The sequence below is a fragment of the Salmo salar genome, chromosome 20 (assembly GCF_965601325.2).
Source record: "Salmo salar chromosome 20, fSalSal1, whole genome shotgun sequence".
Lineage (NCBI taxonomy): Eukaryota > Metazoa > Chordata > Actinopteri > Salmoniformes > Salmonidae > Salmo > Salmo salar.
The window spans coordinates 35,782,006-35,797,799 of NC_138310.1; the positions used below are offsets into that span (position 1 = coordinate 35,782,006).

General features: G+C 42.0%; 1 protein-coding gene across 2 annotated transcripts in view; it reads right to left on the bottom strand.

The window, feature by feature from the left end:
* Nucleotides 1-3,034: 3,034 nt before the first annotated feature.
* The window catches only part of sfrp1 (Secreted frizzled-related protein 1), a 36,551-nt gene continuing 23,791 nt past the window's right edge, over nt 3,035-15,794 (bottom strand). Inside the window, 1 exon segment of one of the 2 annotated variants that reach the window (NM_001140519.1) lies at nt 3,035-4,680. In NM_001140519.1, coding sequence (NP_001133991.1) covers nt 4,355-4,680 — 326 coding nt within the window. In that variant the 3' untranslated portion in view covers nt 3,035-4,354. 2 annotated transcript variants of the gene reach the window in all.

The following is a 15,794-nucleotide window of genomic DNA, read 5'->3' on the forward strand; positions in this document are numbered from 1 at the left end:
ATATCCTTCCTGTTTGGCCCTGTCCGGGGGTATCATCGGATGGGGCCACAGTGTCTTCTGATCCCTCCTGTCTCAGCCTCCAGTATTTATGCTGCAGTAGTTTATGTGTCGGGGGGCTAGGGTCAGTCTGTTACATCTGTTACATTCTCTTGTCTTATCCGGTGTCCTGTGTGTATTTAAATATGCTCTCTCTAATTCTCTCTTTCTCTCTTTCTGTCTTTCTCTCGGAGGACCTGAGCCCTAGGACCATGCCTCAGGACTACCTGGTATGATGACTCCTTGCTGTCCCCAGTCCACCTGGCCGTGCTGCTGCTCCAGTTTCAACTGTTCTGCCTGCGGCTATGGAACCCTGACCTGTTCACCGGACGTGCTTGTTGCACCCTCGACAACTACTATGATTATTATTATTTGACCATGCTGGTCATTTATGAACATTTTAACATTTTAACATCTTGACCATGTTCTGTTATAATATCCACCCTGCACAGCCAGAAGAGGACTGGCCACCCCTCATAGCCTGGTTCCTCTCTAGGTTTCTTCCTATGTTTTTGGCCTTTCTAGGGAGTTTTTCCTAGGGAGTTTTTCCTAGCCACCGTGCTTCTGTTTGGGGTTTTAGGCTGGGTTTCTGTACAGCACTTTGAGAATATCAGCTGATGTACGAAGGGCTATATAAAAATAAATTTGATTTGATTTGATTTATATTGACAGTGTAGTGTGTATGTGTAAAGATGTTATGTTATTGTTCCAGTGTTGAGTGGAATGATCTCGCCCATTTTAAAACCTTGTGCACCATGGGAAACATGCAAAATCTGCACAATTTTCTGCAAACAAATAATTTCATTTTGACAATTGATTAGACAGTGTTGCCTTATTCCCTCAGCATTTCACCGTCAACATGAGTTGTTAATGATGTATATCTCAATTAATTTTGTATAATATATACAACATACCAGGCAACCAACAGCCTGTGAATCCATACTGAATCTTAGTGGAAGAGACAAGAATCTGTATACTTTGAAAAACAAGGTCTGAAGAAAATAAATAAAAACAGCACGCATGAGAGATCAATTCTTTCTATAAATATGGAGATGTAAAAATGGCTTCACCAAGAACAACTCCAATCTGTTTGACAGCCATGACAGTCCTGCATGCCATGATGAAGACTGACTTTGAACTCCCACAAGTTATTCTGTCTGGCACAGGATCTCCTGTTTCTGTCTTTACAGCATCAGATAATGTGCATCACATCATTAGCAAAGCGGAAAATTTAAGTTTACTGAACATTAAGACTTCACACTGTTATTTTAAGATAGACTGCTAGGCTACTCTTAAGAGCAGTGTCAATGCCAAAGGTTTCTTCATACATAGCTGCAAGCTACAACTGAGGTCCTCCTCATGAAGTGGAACTAATTATACGGAAGCTGTAAATCCCTGACAATTAGGTCAGCATTAGCATTAAAACTAAAGTTCAGTATGTTAACCCATTGCATACATGAAGCATACAGTATGTGTGAGGGCACAGGTTTGTGTCAGCGTGTCAGTTCTTTAAGATAAGATAATGACTTTACCATCTCGTGGGGAAATTTTGTTTATGGCTCTGTGAATACTTTAACAAAACGGCAAACACACAAGCCTCAGGTCGCCACGGAGCAGAGCCCTTTGGAAGGTCTAGATTGTACCATGGTCTACATATACAGTACCTATCAGAAGTATTCACCCCACTTGGATTTCTTCACATTTTATTGTGTTACAAAGTGGGATGAAAATGTATTTAATTGTCATTTGTCAACACTCTACACAAAATACTCTGTAATGTCAAAGTGGAAGATTTTTTTTACAAGATTAATGACAAATAAAACACTAATATACAGTACCTTCATTAGATAAGAATTCACCAATACATGTTAGTGTCAATACATGTTAGAAACACCTTTAGCAGTGATTACAGCTGCAAGTCTTATTAGGTAAGTCTGTTAAGCTTTGCACACCTGGACTGTGTAATATTTGCCCTTTATCTTTTTCTAAATTCTTCAAGCTCTGTCAAGGTGTTGGGGATCATGGCAAGACAGCAATTTCCAAGTATTGCCATAGATTTTCAAGCACATTTAAGTCAAAATTGTAACTTGGCCACTCACTGAAACGTTCACTGTCTTCTTGGTAAGTAACCAGTGTAGATTTGGCCTTGTGTTATACGTTATAGTCCTGCTGAAATGTGAATTCCTCTCCCAGCCATTGAACTATGTAGCCGTTTTAAAATCACCAATGGCCTCGTAGTGACATCCCTGAGCAGTTTCATTCCTGTCCTGCAGCTCAGTTCAGAAGGATGACTGTACCTTTGATGTGTCTGGGTGTTTTAATACATAATCCACAGCATAATTCTTAACTTGAACATGCTAAAGAGATATTCAATATCTGATTTGTTATTGTTACCCATCTACCAATCACTGTGATTTTTATGAGGCTTTCAAAAAGCTCCCTGGTCTTTGTAGTTGAATCTTTGCTTGAAATGCAATACTTGACTGAAGGACCTTATATATGCTGTACGTATGGGGGACAGAGGAAGGGGTAGTCATTCAAAAATCATGCCAACCCCTATTATTTCACAGAGTGAGGGAGTCCATGTAAATTATGTGATTTGTTAAGTTAAATGTTACTCCTGAACTAATTTAGGCTTGCCTAAACAAAGGGGGTGAATATTTATGCAATGACTATATTTTATTTATAATTTGTTTTGTAATTTTTTTTTGAATTTTCTTTTCACTTTGACATTATGGAGTATTTTGTGTAGATCAATGACAAAAGAAATCACAATGAAATCTATTTCAATCCCACTTTGTAACGCAACAATGTGAAGAAAAAAAATCCAAGATGGTGATATCCACTGTATGCTTAAATCTTAGAACTGAAAAAATATCAAACTGTACAAGCATAGCCAAGAATTCTCAACATGTGCAAATAGTTTGGAGGTTTGAAAATAATTATGGACATTACACACAGGAAGCTGATATTCCATCAAATAAACTGTATAGTACTGTGCCATGTATGTGGTTTCCCATTTTATTACTGTGTTGAATGAGTATAAGCTGTGGGTATCATTGAAATACAAGCCACACTTGATACTTCATTCCAGCTTTAACTGCTTGAGAGCAAGCAGTACTGGGAGTAATATCTCTACAAAAATGGTATAGGTCACACAATCTGAAATGGAAAGAACATTCCAGACAATATGTCATTGTTTTCTATATTTATGTAAAATGTGTATGTACACAACAACGGGCAGCAATGCACTGCGGCCATAAAAAATAATCTGTCATTTAACATGATAGTGCTAAGATATACCAGCAATACTGAACAAAACATTCAAAAATACAGATTTGTCAAGCAACTATTTGCACTTTCAAAGTTGTCACAAACTTAATAAACATCAATCTGGAGGGACAGCAATTGAAGACTGCATTAACAAAAAAATTAAGAAAACTTTTGGTGAAATATTATCTGACATCATATACAAATGCAAGGGATTTATTTAATTATTCTATACCAGAGTGGCCACTCAAGAGACTGTTGTGCAATTGAATTGAAACACCGAACAACGCATGCATTACAACATACAGAGTTTGGCACACAGTACATTTCAATTACTGTACCAATAGGCAAAAGGTATTTTCACTCAGATGATGCAGTTGATGTACTGGAATTGATTGGATTGACATTTGTATATATTTGTTAAAGTCAAAGAAAATGTCAAACAAATGAGGCAACTGAAGAGAGGACGACATTCTTAATATCAACTGTAGTGCAGTCATTATTTTGATGAGACAATCAGATGAAGGCACACTATCATAATATCGTCAATAAGTTATTCAATGACCCTATCCGTGCCTCCTCTATGATGTGGCTTTTAAAGCTAAAATACACGTTATTATTGATTCTGTATAATCTATTCAATATGATCTAATTGATGATTCTATGATCTACTTATCCATGTTCAGAGCAAGAGAAGCAAGTCCATCCACTTCAGCAGAACTCACTGAATTGTGGTATTTTTACTGCACATTCAGGGAGTGCGTAACAAGTATCTACATACACGAAGTGGAAATGGTTTCAATAGAGGAGGAAGAGGGTGCAGTGTCATTAACTTTTTCAGATAACTGGAAACCACTATAGCAGGAGGTCTCAATGATCACAACGCTCCACTGCAAAATGGATGATGGAAAAATTTAAAGCAGGACTGTAAATATAGAAAGATATACAGTTGATATAGATATATGAACAAAAACAACATGTGGATTGTTGGTTGTGCAAGTTCTTGTGTATCATGATGATCAGATGCTTCTAAAAAAGTTGGGTCTGATTATTTAAAGACATTCTCGAAAGCTGGACACTTGTGGGTCTTGAGTTTCTTGATGGCCTTTTTGAACTCTTTGCTGGACTTGTCCCACTTGTGGATGCCCGTCAGGAGGAACTGCGTGTCCACCTTGCGCCCCATGATCAGGTAAATGTTGCCCAAGTTATCCAGCTGCTGGCAGGGGCAGTCGGCTCCGTTCTTCAGGTACAGAACCAGCTTTTTTAGGTCATTCTTCTTTAGGTTGCCCAGTTTCAATGGCTTCTTCCTCTTCTGCAGAATTACCTTGCGGTCCATGCCTTCCCGTCTCACCTCCTTGATCTTGGTCCTGATAGCTAAGATCAAAGAGACATCAAAAGAAAGAAGGTGGTTGTTAAAAACAATAATATATGGGCACAGACATCAGTTCAACGTCTATTTTTTTATTTACATTTGGTTGAGTTGTCAAGTAACGTGAATTCAACAAAAAAGATCACCATGACATTGGATTTAGGTTAAAAGTTGCGTGAAAGACAAAATTCCCTTACGTCGATGACTTTTTACAAATCCAATCAATTTTTCACGTTGATTCAATATTATCACATTGATTTTTTTTGTTATTGAAATGACAATGCTGATTCAACCAGTTCTTGCCTAGTGGGATGCGCCTTTAGAAAGTATTCATATACCCTTGACTTATTTCACATTTTCTTGTGTTACAGCCTGAATTCAACATTGATTAAATATATTTTCTCACCCATCTAAACACAATAACCCATCATGACAAAATGAAAATGTGTTTTTAGACATTTTAGCAAATGTATTGAAAATGAAATACAGAAATATCTAATTTACTTAAGTATTCACACCCCTGAGTCAATACTTTGTAGAAGCACCTTTAGCTTTGATTTCTGTATTTCATTTTCAACACATTTGCTAAACTTTCTAAAGACATGGAGTGTTTCTCAAAATGCATACAATCGTGCTCTGAGCACACAAATTGGAGCATGGGAGCGTCGGAGTCCAAATCAAAGTATTCGAAACGGCGCATAGAGGGCTCCGTTTGTACATATTTTGAAGCATGCGTCGATGCAAGCTTCAATGGAAAGTATGCAAAGAAATATGACGCGACCAGATAAAAAAAAAACATTTTTTTTCCCAATCAATGGCGGCCGTTATTTGAGCTGAAACGAGAGAAAATACACTCCGACTTCGGAATGAAATGATGCTTATTCAAATATCATATGTTGTCTGACTACAATATTTTATCTTGATACATTAATAAGTACATGCTGTGTTAATTGTGGCATGTTTACCTGCCTACCTACTTTAGATCGCAGGCCCATAATAAATAAATAGGGTTATCTAGTACTGTTATCTAGCTAGATAGCCACAAAGAATTGTTAGCTACCTACCCACGAAGAATTGACATCTAACTTGAAAAATATTAGTTTTAGGTCATTTTTGCCTGTTAAACTATCTGGTGAGCTAGATTATTACGATTCACATATAGCTAGCTGATAGTAATGAAGTAAAACGGTTGCTTAGTGTATATCTTGTTTAGTTTCTACTGCCATTGTTGTCCTGGCTGGAAGATGGTTCAGTGAATGGGTAAGTCCATAGTAAGTCAATAGGGCTAACCGGCTAGCTATCTAGCCATGAAGAATTGGTGGATACCCACAAAAAAAATTACATGTACCTTGGATAACAGTTTTAGGTCATCTTTGCCTGTTTAACTAGCTGGCTCGCTAGATTATTACGATTCACATATCTAGCTGATAATTATGAAGTAAAAAGTTTGCTTTCTGTATATGTTGGAAGAAAGTTCAGTGAATGGGGGGGTGAAGCGTGAGGTAATACATTACGGGGAGCATGAGATTGTGGAGCACGGTAGTACGCATATTGAGAAACACCCATTATTTAACTTTGTCATCATGGGGTATTGTGTGTACTGTAGATGGGTGAGAAAAACATATAAATGTAATCTATTTTGAAATCTGTCTTTAACACTACAAAATGTTTAATAAGTCAAGGGGTATGAATACTTTATGAAGGCACTGTGTGTTGCGGTAAATATGTAGCTCGTGGGCAAGTTCAGCATGTTGAATCAAATCTATGGTTAGCCTGAGGACTAGGAGTGTGCAGAGTAGTCGGACAAAACGAGTATCGTAACGAATTTGGGCAATTTTCTGGATGCGATTATGATCCGAGTATTTTTTTATTATCCTTAAATCGGGAAAAAATATTGCTAGTTTGCCTGTCTGTAAAGAGAAGGGTGGGCTGTACACTGTACACTGCCCTGATTGGATAGAGTGATGCTCTATTTCTCCATCCACTCGCTTCATAATTTCACCCAATCACTTTTTCCTGCATGTTTTTGATCATTTAGATTGCTGCTGCCTGCTACTATATGAATCACATGGCGAGGACAATTGTTATCAAGCGATCAATGTGCATAATATCTAACAAGCAGGGCAAGGGCAGGGAAAACAGATGAAATGCTGATGTGCAATCTGACTTAGTGACAGGAAATTTGGCTGTCCGCTACAAGTTGAGGACACAGGCATACACACACACACACACACACACACACACACACACACACACACACACACACACACACACACACACACACACCCCTCCCCACGCTGCTCCTAATCTGTAGATTTTTTGCAGTGAGAACATGCAAGGAGGTATTTTGCTAAAATCTATTTAAACATATTAAAACACTTCCGTTTTTTTTTTTCTGATCACGAGTATCATCCGATCCGACTGTCAATTTACGGATACGATTAAGAATATGAGTATGCCCATGTCGGCACACCCCTACTGAGGACTATGGTTAGCCTGAAGACTGTGGTTAGCCACTTTCCTTTTAGCTGTGTTAATATTTCATGTCAGAACAGAATGACAGTCATATAAACATTGTGTATGCATTGGGCTGCGGAGCAGAGGGTATCAATGGTTAGATAGCTAGGCCCCAGATGCCCATGACCATTAAGGAAAGATAAGCGGGATTACACAGTGACTGCATCTGCATCTCAAATGGAACCCTATTCCCTATATATGGCACTAGTTTTAATCTAAGCCTTATAGGTCCTGGTCAAAAGTAGTGCACTATAAAGGAAATAGGGTGACATTGCTAGAGGTATGGCTATTCTATATCAACCTCACCCTGCAAGGTCTTGGGGGTAGTTAAGATAGGAAAAGTATTTATGTGTTTCATGGATATGATGACTAAGAGACAGCATCCAGGCGTATTCATCTCTATGGGAAACTGATCAGTCTACATTTGCTGTCCTTTTCCATTGACAGGAATGTTCAAATTACTGCCTGTCTGCCCTGTGCCCCTCCAGCTGTAACAGGACTTGTTTTTTTCCCACCTTGAGTACCTCCTCTCTCTGTCTCACAGGCTTTTAGGGAAGTGGCCCTGTACCTCAGTGAGCTAGACTTCAAATATACTGCTCAAAAAAATAAAGGGAACACCTAAACAACACATCCTAGATCTGAATGAAAGAAATAATCTTATTAAATACTTTTTCCTTTTTAAAATAATCAATGGAAATCCAATTTATCAACCCATGGAGGTCTGGATTTGGAGTCACACTCAAAATTAAAGTGGAAAACCACACTACAGGCTGATCCAACTTTGATGTAATGTCCTTAAAACAAGTCAAAATGAGGCTCAGTAGTGTGTGTGGCCTCCACGTGCCTGTATGACCTCCCTACAATGCCTGGGCATGCTCCTGATGAGGTGGCGGATGGTCTCCTGAGGGATCTCCTCCCAGACCTGGACTAAAGCATCCGCTAACTCCTGGACAGTCTGTGGTGCAACGTGGCGTTGGTGGATGGAGCGAGACATGATGTCCCAGATGTGCTCAATTGGATTCAGGTCTGGGGAACAGGCGGGCCAGTCCATAGCATCAATGCCTTCCTATTGCAGGAACTGCTGACACACTCCAGCCACATGAGGTCTAGCATTGTCTTGCATTAGGAGGAACCCAGGGCCAACCGCACCACCATATGTTCTCACAAGGGGTCTGAGGATCTCATCTCGGTACCTAATGGCAGTCAGGCTACCTCTGGCGAGCACATGGAGGGCTGTGCGGCCCCCCAAAGAAATGCCACCCCACACCATGACTGACCCACCGCCAAACCGGTCATGCTGGAGGATGTTGCAGGCGGCAGAACGTTCTCCACGGCGTCTCCAGACTCTGTCACGTCTGTCACGTGCTCAGTGTGAACCTGCTTTCATCTGTGAAGAGCACAGGGCGCCAGTGGCAAATTTGCCAATCTTGGTGTTCTCTGGCAAATGCCAAACGTCCTGCACGGTGTTGGGCTGTAAGCACAACCCCCACCTGTGGACGTCAGGCCCTCATACCACCCTCATGGAGTCTGTTTCTGACCGTTTGAGCAGACACATGCACATTTGTGGCCTGCCGGAGGTCATTTTGCAGGGCTCTGGCAGTGCTTTTCCTGCTCCTCCTTGCACAAAGGCGGAGGTAGCGGTCCTGCTGCTGGGTTGTTGCCCTCCTACGGCCTCCTCCACGTCTCCTGATGTACTGGCCTGTCTCCTGGTAGCGCTTCCATGCTTTGGACACTACGCTGACAGACACAGCAAACTTTCTTGCCACAGCTCGCATTGATGTGCCATCCTGGATGAGCTGCACTAGCTGAGCCACTTGTGTGGGTTGTAGACTCCTTCTCATGCTACCACTAGAGTGAAAGCACCGCCAGCATTCAAAAGTGACCAAAACATCAGCCAGGAAGCATAGGAACTGAGAAGTGGTCTGTGGTCCCCACCTGCAGAACCACTCCTTTATTGGGGGTGTCTTGCTAATTGCCTATAATTTCCACCTGTTGTCTATTCCATTTGCACAACAGTATGTGAAATTTATTGTCAATCAGTGTTGCTTCCTAAGTGGACAGTTTGATTTCACAGAAGTGTGATTGACTTGGAGTTACATTGTGTTGTTTAAGTGTTCCCTTTATTTTTTTGAGCAGTGTATATTGAGTGAGATTAATGATCTATTTGTGAAATGCACCACCTAGAGTTGGAAAATTCTGGTAACTTCCCCCAAATTCCTAGGGTTTTCCACAAATCCTGGTTGGAGGATTCCGGATTTCCTGCTTATCTCTTCTGGTTCAGGGAATCTTCCAACCAGGCTTTCTGGAAGACCTGGACATCTTGGGAAAGTTACCATTTTGCAACCATACCATACCTTTAAGTTCAATGGACGGGTGGGATGACAACTTTGCAAAAATGATGCGCACACATCTTGGAGGCTGAAGGCTGTGTGTTGTTAGAATTCTGAACGGTCACAATATGGCTAAAATTCGCTAATTGGCAAACAACCCACCCGTCAGTGGAGGCTGCTGAGGGGAGGATGGCTCATAATAATGGTCGGAATGGAGTAAATGGAATCAAACACATGGTTGTGTTTGATACCATTCACTCCATTCCAGCCATTACACCTCATTCCAGCCATTATTATGAGCCGTCCTCCCCTCAGCAGCCTCCACTGCCACCCGTCTATACCACTACTACTACTCCCACTTCAATACCACCACTGATTGGTTACTGGAAGAAAGTGGAACCTTTGATGCTACAGTACATTATAACCCTGACTCTCATTGTCCCTTGATATAAGGCCAAGTATTGCCACAATTTTAAACCCACCAAATGTCTGAATAATCATAATCTGTTTTTATTCACTTAATTCTCTCCAAATCTTACACCAGCCTCTGAATTGTCTTAAATCAGTCTGATCTTTCACTAAACTCAATTTAACCTCCTAATCTCCTTGTTTCCTCCACCTCACCTCTTGAAATGTTACACGAGTCTACCCCATGGTGGTCCAAATCTCAGCCACCATGGATGAGTCCCAAATGACACCCTATTCCCGACATATTGCATTACTCTTGACAAGGGCCCAAGTCAAAAGTAGTTTACAATATAGGGAATAGGGTGTCATTTCAAATCAAATTGAATTTGTCACATTCTCCAAATACAACCTTACCGTGAAATGCTTACCTACAAGCCCTTAACGAACAATGCAGTTCAAGAAAGAGTTATGAAAATATTACTAAATAAACTAAAGTAAAAATAGAAAGTAATACAATTCAAAATAACAATAACGAGGGTATATACATGGGGTACCGGTACCAAGTAAATGTGCGGGGGTACAGGTTAGTTAAGTTATTTTGAACATGTAGGTAGGAGTACAGTGACTATGCATAGATAATAAACAGTGAGTAGCAGCAGTGTATAAACAAAGGGGGGGGCGTGTCAATGGCCATTTGATGATTTGTTCAGCAGTCTTATGGCTTGGGGGTAGAAGCTGTTAAGGATCCCTTTGGTCCTAGACTTGGCGCTCCGGTACAGCTTGCCGTGCGGTAGCAGAGAGAACAGTGTATGACTTGGGAGTCTTTGACAATTTTTTGGGCCTTCCTCTGACACCGCCTATTATATAGGTCATGGATTGTAGGAAGCTTGGCCCCAGTGATGTACTGGGCCGTGAGCACTGCCCTCTGTAGTGCCTTGCGGTTGGAGCCCGAGCAGTTGCCATACCAGGCGGTGATGCAACCGGTAAGGATGCTCTCGATGGTGCAGCTATAGGACTTTTTGAGGATATTTTCAGTCTCCTGAGGGGGGAAAAGGTGCTGTCGTGCCCTCTTCACGACTGTCTTGGTGTGTTTGGATCATGTTAGTTTGATGGTGATGTGGACACCAAGAAACTCGAAACTCTCGACCCGCTCCGCTACACTAATGGAGGCCTGTTTGGCCCGCTTTTTCTTGTAGTCCACGATCAGCTCCTTTGTCTTGCCTACATTGAGGGAGAGGTTGTTGTCTCTAACCCCCTCTCTATAGGCTGTCTCATCGTTGTCGGTGATTGGGCCTACCACTGTTGTGTCAGCAGGAAACTTAATGATGGTGTTGGAGTCATGTTTGGCCATGCAGTTGTCGGTAAACTGGGAGTACAGGAGGGGATTAAGCATGCACCAGAGGGGCCCCAGTGTTGAGGATCAGCGTGGCGGATGTGTTGCTACCTACCCTTACCACCTGGGTGCGGTCCGTCATGAAGTCCAGGATCCAGTTGCAGAGGGAGGTGTTTAGTCCCATAAGTCCTTAGCTTAGTGGTGAGCTTTGTGGGCACTATGGTGTTGAACGCTGAGCTGTAGTCAATGAACAGCATTCTCACAAAGGTGTTCCTTTTATCCAGGAGCATGATTGCGATTGCGTCATCTGTGGATCTGTTGGGGTGGAATGTGAATTGGAGTGGGTCTAGGTTTTCCGGGATGATGACCAGCCTTTGAAAGCACTTCATGGCTACCGACATGAGTGCTACGGGACGGTAATCATTTAGGCAGGTTACCTTCGCTTCCTTGGGCACAGGGACTATGGTGGTCTGCTTGAAACATGTAGGTATTCAGACTCGGTCAGGGAGAGGTTGAAAATATCAGTGAAGACACTTGCCAGTTGGTCAGCGCATGCTCTGAGTACAAATCCTGGTAATCCGTCTGGCCCTACGGCTTTGTGAATGTTGACCTGTTTAAAGGTCTTGCTCACATCGGCTACCGATAGCGTGATCACACAGCCATCCAGAACGGCTCTCATGCATGCTTCATTGTTGCTTGCCTCGAAGCGAGCATAAAATGTATTTTGAGTTGCAGACTCAGCCATTATGGGTATAGGCCAACCTCTTCATCGCCCTGCGCAAATGTAATGTAGGCTACTGCGTGGTAGTAAAGAAGACTACTACACGAGTGAAGGTGAATTTGATACACGGTAATATAAGGAAAACATTTGGTAGGTTGCTGTGATGACCAGATTAGTGACCACCTTGTGATCTATTAATACAGGAATTTGCATCTGCACTTGGTTAAATGACTGCTGCTTGAGATTTTAGTTCTGACTGATCTGTCTTTGAATATCTGATTTAAAAAACAATTATATTCATAGGCATACATGTAATTAAAATAAATTACATTATTATCAGTGTAGCTAACAGGTAGGGGTAAAGACTGGTACAAGAAATACAGGCTACTATATCTGAACTAAATAGGCCCCTACTTAAAATGCAACATGGTCCTCTAAAAAGACTTGAATAGCTAAAGCATGAAACACCGAACATCTCACTGCCAATCGACTGCTGATAGATACCTATCACAGTGGGAGGCCGTTCCTTCTCTTGCAAGAAAAAAAAGTGGTACCTGCTCCGTGCCGACTCGGTAGTGAAGAATCTACTGATTCTACATGGAAAAGCAAACAAAAAAATGGATTTAAAAAATTGAATTTTCTAGCCAAGTGCACAGACACAATGCACACAACACTAAATACACTGCTCAAAAAAATAAAGGGAACACTTAAACAACACAATGTAACTCCAAGTCAATCACACTTCTGTGAAATCAAACTGTCCACTTAGGAAGCAACACTGATTGACAATAAATTTCACATGCTGTTGTGCAAATGGAATAGACAACAGGTGGAAATTATAGGCAATTAGCAAGACACCCCCAATAAAGGAGTGGTTCTGCAGGTGGGGACCACAGACCACTTCTCAGTTCCTATGCTTCCTGGCTGATGTTTTGGTCACTTTTGAATGCTGGCGGTGCTTTCACTCTAGTGGTAGCATGAGAAGGAGTCTACAACCCACACAAGTGGCTCAGCTAGTGCAGCTCATCCAGGATGGCACATCAATGCGAGCTGTGGCAAGAAAGTTTGCTGTGTCTGTCAGCGTAGTGTCCAAAGCATGGAAGCGCTACCAGGAGACAGGCCAGTACATCAGGAGACGTGGAGGAGGCCGTAGGAGGGCAACAACCCAGCAGCAGGACCGCTACCTCCGCCTTTGTGCAAGGAGGAGCAGGAAAAGCACTGCCAGAGCCCTGCAAAATGACCTCCGGCAGGCCACAAATGTGCATGTGTCTGCTCAAACGGTCAGAAACAGACTCCATGAGGGTGGTATGAGGGCCTGACGTCCACAGGTGGGGGTTGTGCTTACAGCCCAACATCGTGCAGGACGTTTGGCATTTGCCAGAGAACACCAAGATTGGCAAATTCGCCAATGGCGCCCTGTGCTCTTCACAGATGAAAGCAGGTTCACACTGAGCACGTGACAGATGTGACAGAGTCTGGAGACGCCGTGGAGAACGTTCTGCTGCCTGCAACATCCTCCAGCATGACCAGTTTGGCGGTGGGTCAGTCATGGTGTGGGGTGGCATTTCTTTGGGGGGCCGCACAGCCCTCCATGTGCTCGCCAGAGGTAGCCTGACTGCCATTAGGTACCGAGATGAGATCCTCAGACCCCTTGTGAGACCATATGCTGGTGCGGTTGGCCCTGGGTTCCTCCTAATGCAAGACAATGCTAGACCTCATGTGGCTGGAGTGTGTCAGCAGTTCCTGCAAGAGGAAGGCATTGATGCTATGGACTGGCCCGCCCGTTCCCCAGACCTGAATCCAATTGAACACATCTGGGACATCATGTCTCGCTCCATCCACCAACGCCACATTGCACCACAGACTGTCCAGGAGTTGGCGGATGCTTTAGTCCAGGTCTGGGAGGAGATCCCTCAGGAGACCATCCGCCACCTCATCAGGAGCATGCCCAGGCATTGTAGGGAGGTCATACAGGCACGTGGAGGCCACACACACTACTGAGCCTCATTTTGACTTGTTTTAAGGACATTACATCAAAGTTGGATCAGCCTGTAGTGTGGTTTTCCACTTTAATTCTGAGTGTGACTCCAAATCCAGACCTCCATGGGTTGATAAATTGGATTTCCATTGATTATTTTTTTGTGATTTTGTTGTCAGCACATTCAACTATGTAAAGAAAAAAGTATTTCATAAAATGATTTCTTTCATTCAGATCTAGGATGTGTTGTTTAAGTGTTCCCTTTATTTTTTTGAGCAGTATACTTCCTCCAAGCTAGCTAACCACTGTAGCTAGTATTGACATTATAACTAAATTACAACGTATTAGCTAGCTTCCATGAAACAGCTGCCTGTGTTAGCTACCGAGTTAGTGCAGTGTCCTTTGCAAGCTAGCTATGTTATGCTAGCTAATGAATATGTAGCATTGAATCTAGACCATAATTAACACTTATGGATACGCAATGCCAAACAACGCTACTGCCACCTTCTGGTTTGGAGTATTTTAACAAGACTGAGTGGCTGAGTGAACACAAAAGAGATTGACTGCTGACACTGTTCAGAGGTGCTAAGCACTGTCGGCAGGCAAACGTTTGACAATCCTTCCAGTGTGTCTTAGCTTTAAAAAGCATAAAATATATCAAAAGTTGTATACAAGCAACTCAAGTGAGACCAGTCTGCACGTTTGAAAGTTTGAACAGTGTTTCTATCTTAAACAGTGTAAGAGGAGAAGCATGCTCAAGAATAATAATAATGACTAAATTATAATTGTAAATTAAATACAATTGATGGGACTTTCTTTAACTCTTTAAAAGTATTTTTGTGGTAGTATTAAAAGTTTAAAAAGGTTTACTTTACTATTTAAATCAAAGCAGTTTTCAATGATTTATGGTTTTGAAAAACGTTATAGTAGTGGTAATTTCGGTTGCCCACAAGTAAAATTATTGCAAAAGTTGTCACTTTGCATATAACTTCTGGGGGGAATGATACTCACAATTGTGATTTCTGTTGTGTGAAGGAAGGAAGCGAAGTCTCCTCCCTCGCAAAAGGAAACTCTCGGCCAAATCCGTCCCTACTGCTAATTTCACCCGTGTTTATGATCCGTGTGGACACGTGCGAAGCAGTAAACATGGAAGAAGTGAGTGAGGATGTTTTCAACACAGCTATTTCCAATCTTATCCACTGTAACAGTTGTGCTTAAACATTTCGACAGACAAAGGGTATGTTTTAGAATGCTTGCCAACTGGCTATGACAAAAGTGTAATATATCAAGTGATGTATGGAGGAAAGTTATTTAACAACCGGGTTCAGCAAGCGGTTGATAGGCCTGGCAGTGGACGAGGTTCACACTGTTGTTCACTGGTAAGTCTACATTTCAGACAAACTCCTGGCTAGCCATTGCCATTTCAGCTAGCTACCTCTATCATTCATCCTACTTTACCATCAAATGGCCAGCTGTATCAGGCAGCTTTAGATGTCAGGGAAAACAAATATATTTGCCAACTATCCATCTGATAGATGACATTGAGAAAATGCACTTAACTAGTTCACTAGATTGAAACTGCTGAGGGAATGCTAGCCAACGTTAATTTCCACCATCAGTCGGAGTTGAGTTCACCATAGCTAGCTAAGTGGACTGCAGTTGGTTTCTATAAAAGAACTAGCTTTATAATTGCTAGCTATATTTTAAGAGCCGATTTCCGAGGCCCCATAAAAATCTGTCAGTTTAAGCTAGAGATATGTTTTCTTGCATTGGATGTGTCTCAATCCACTGCATCCACCGATGTCGCACTTCCGCATCTGGGGGGGGGGGGG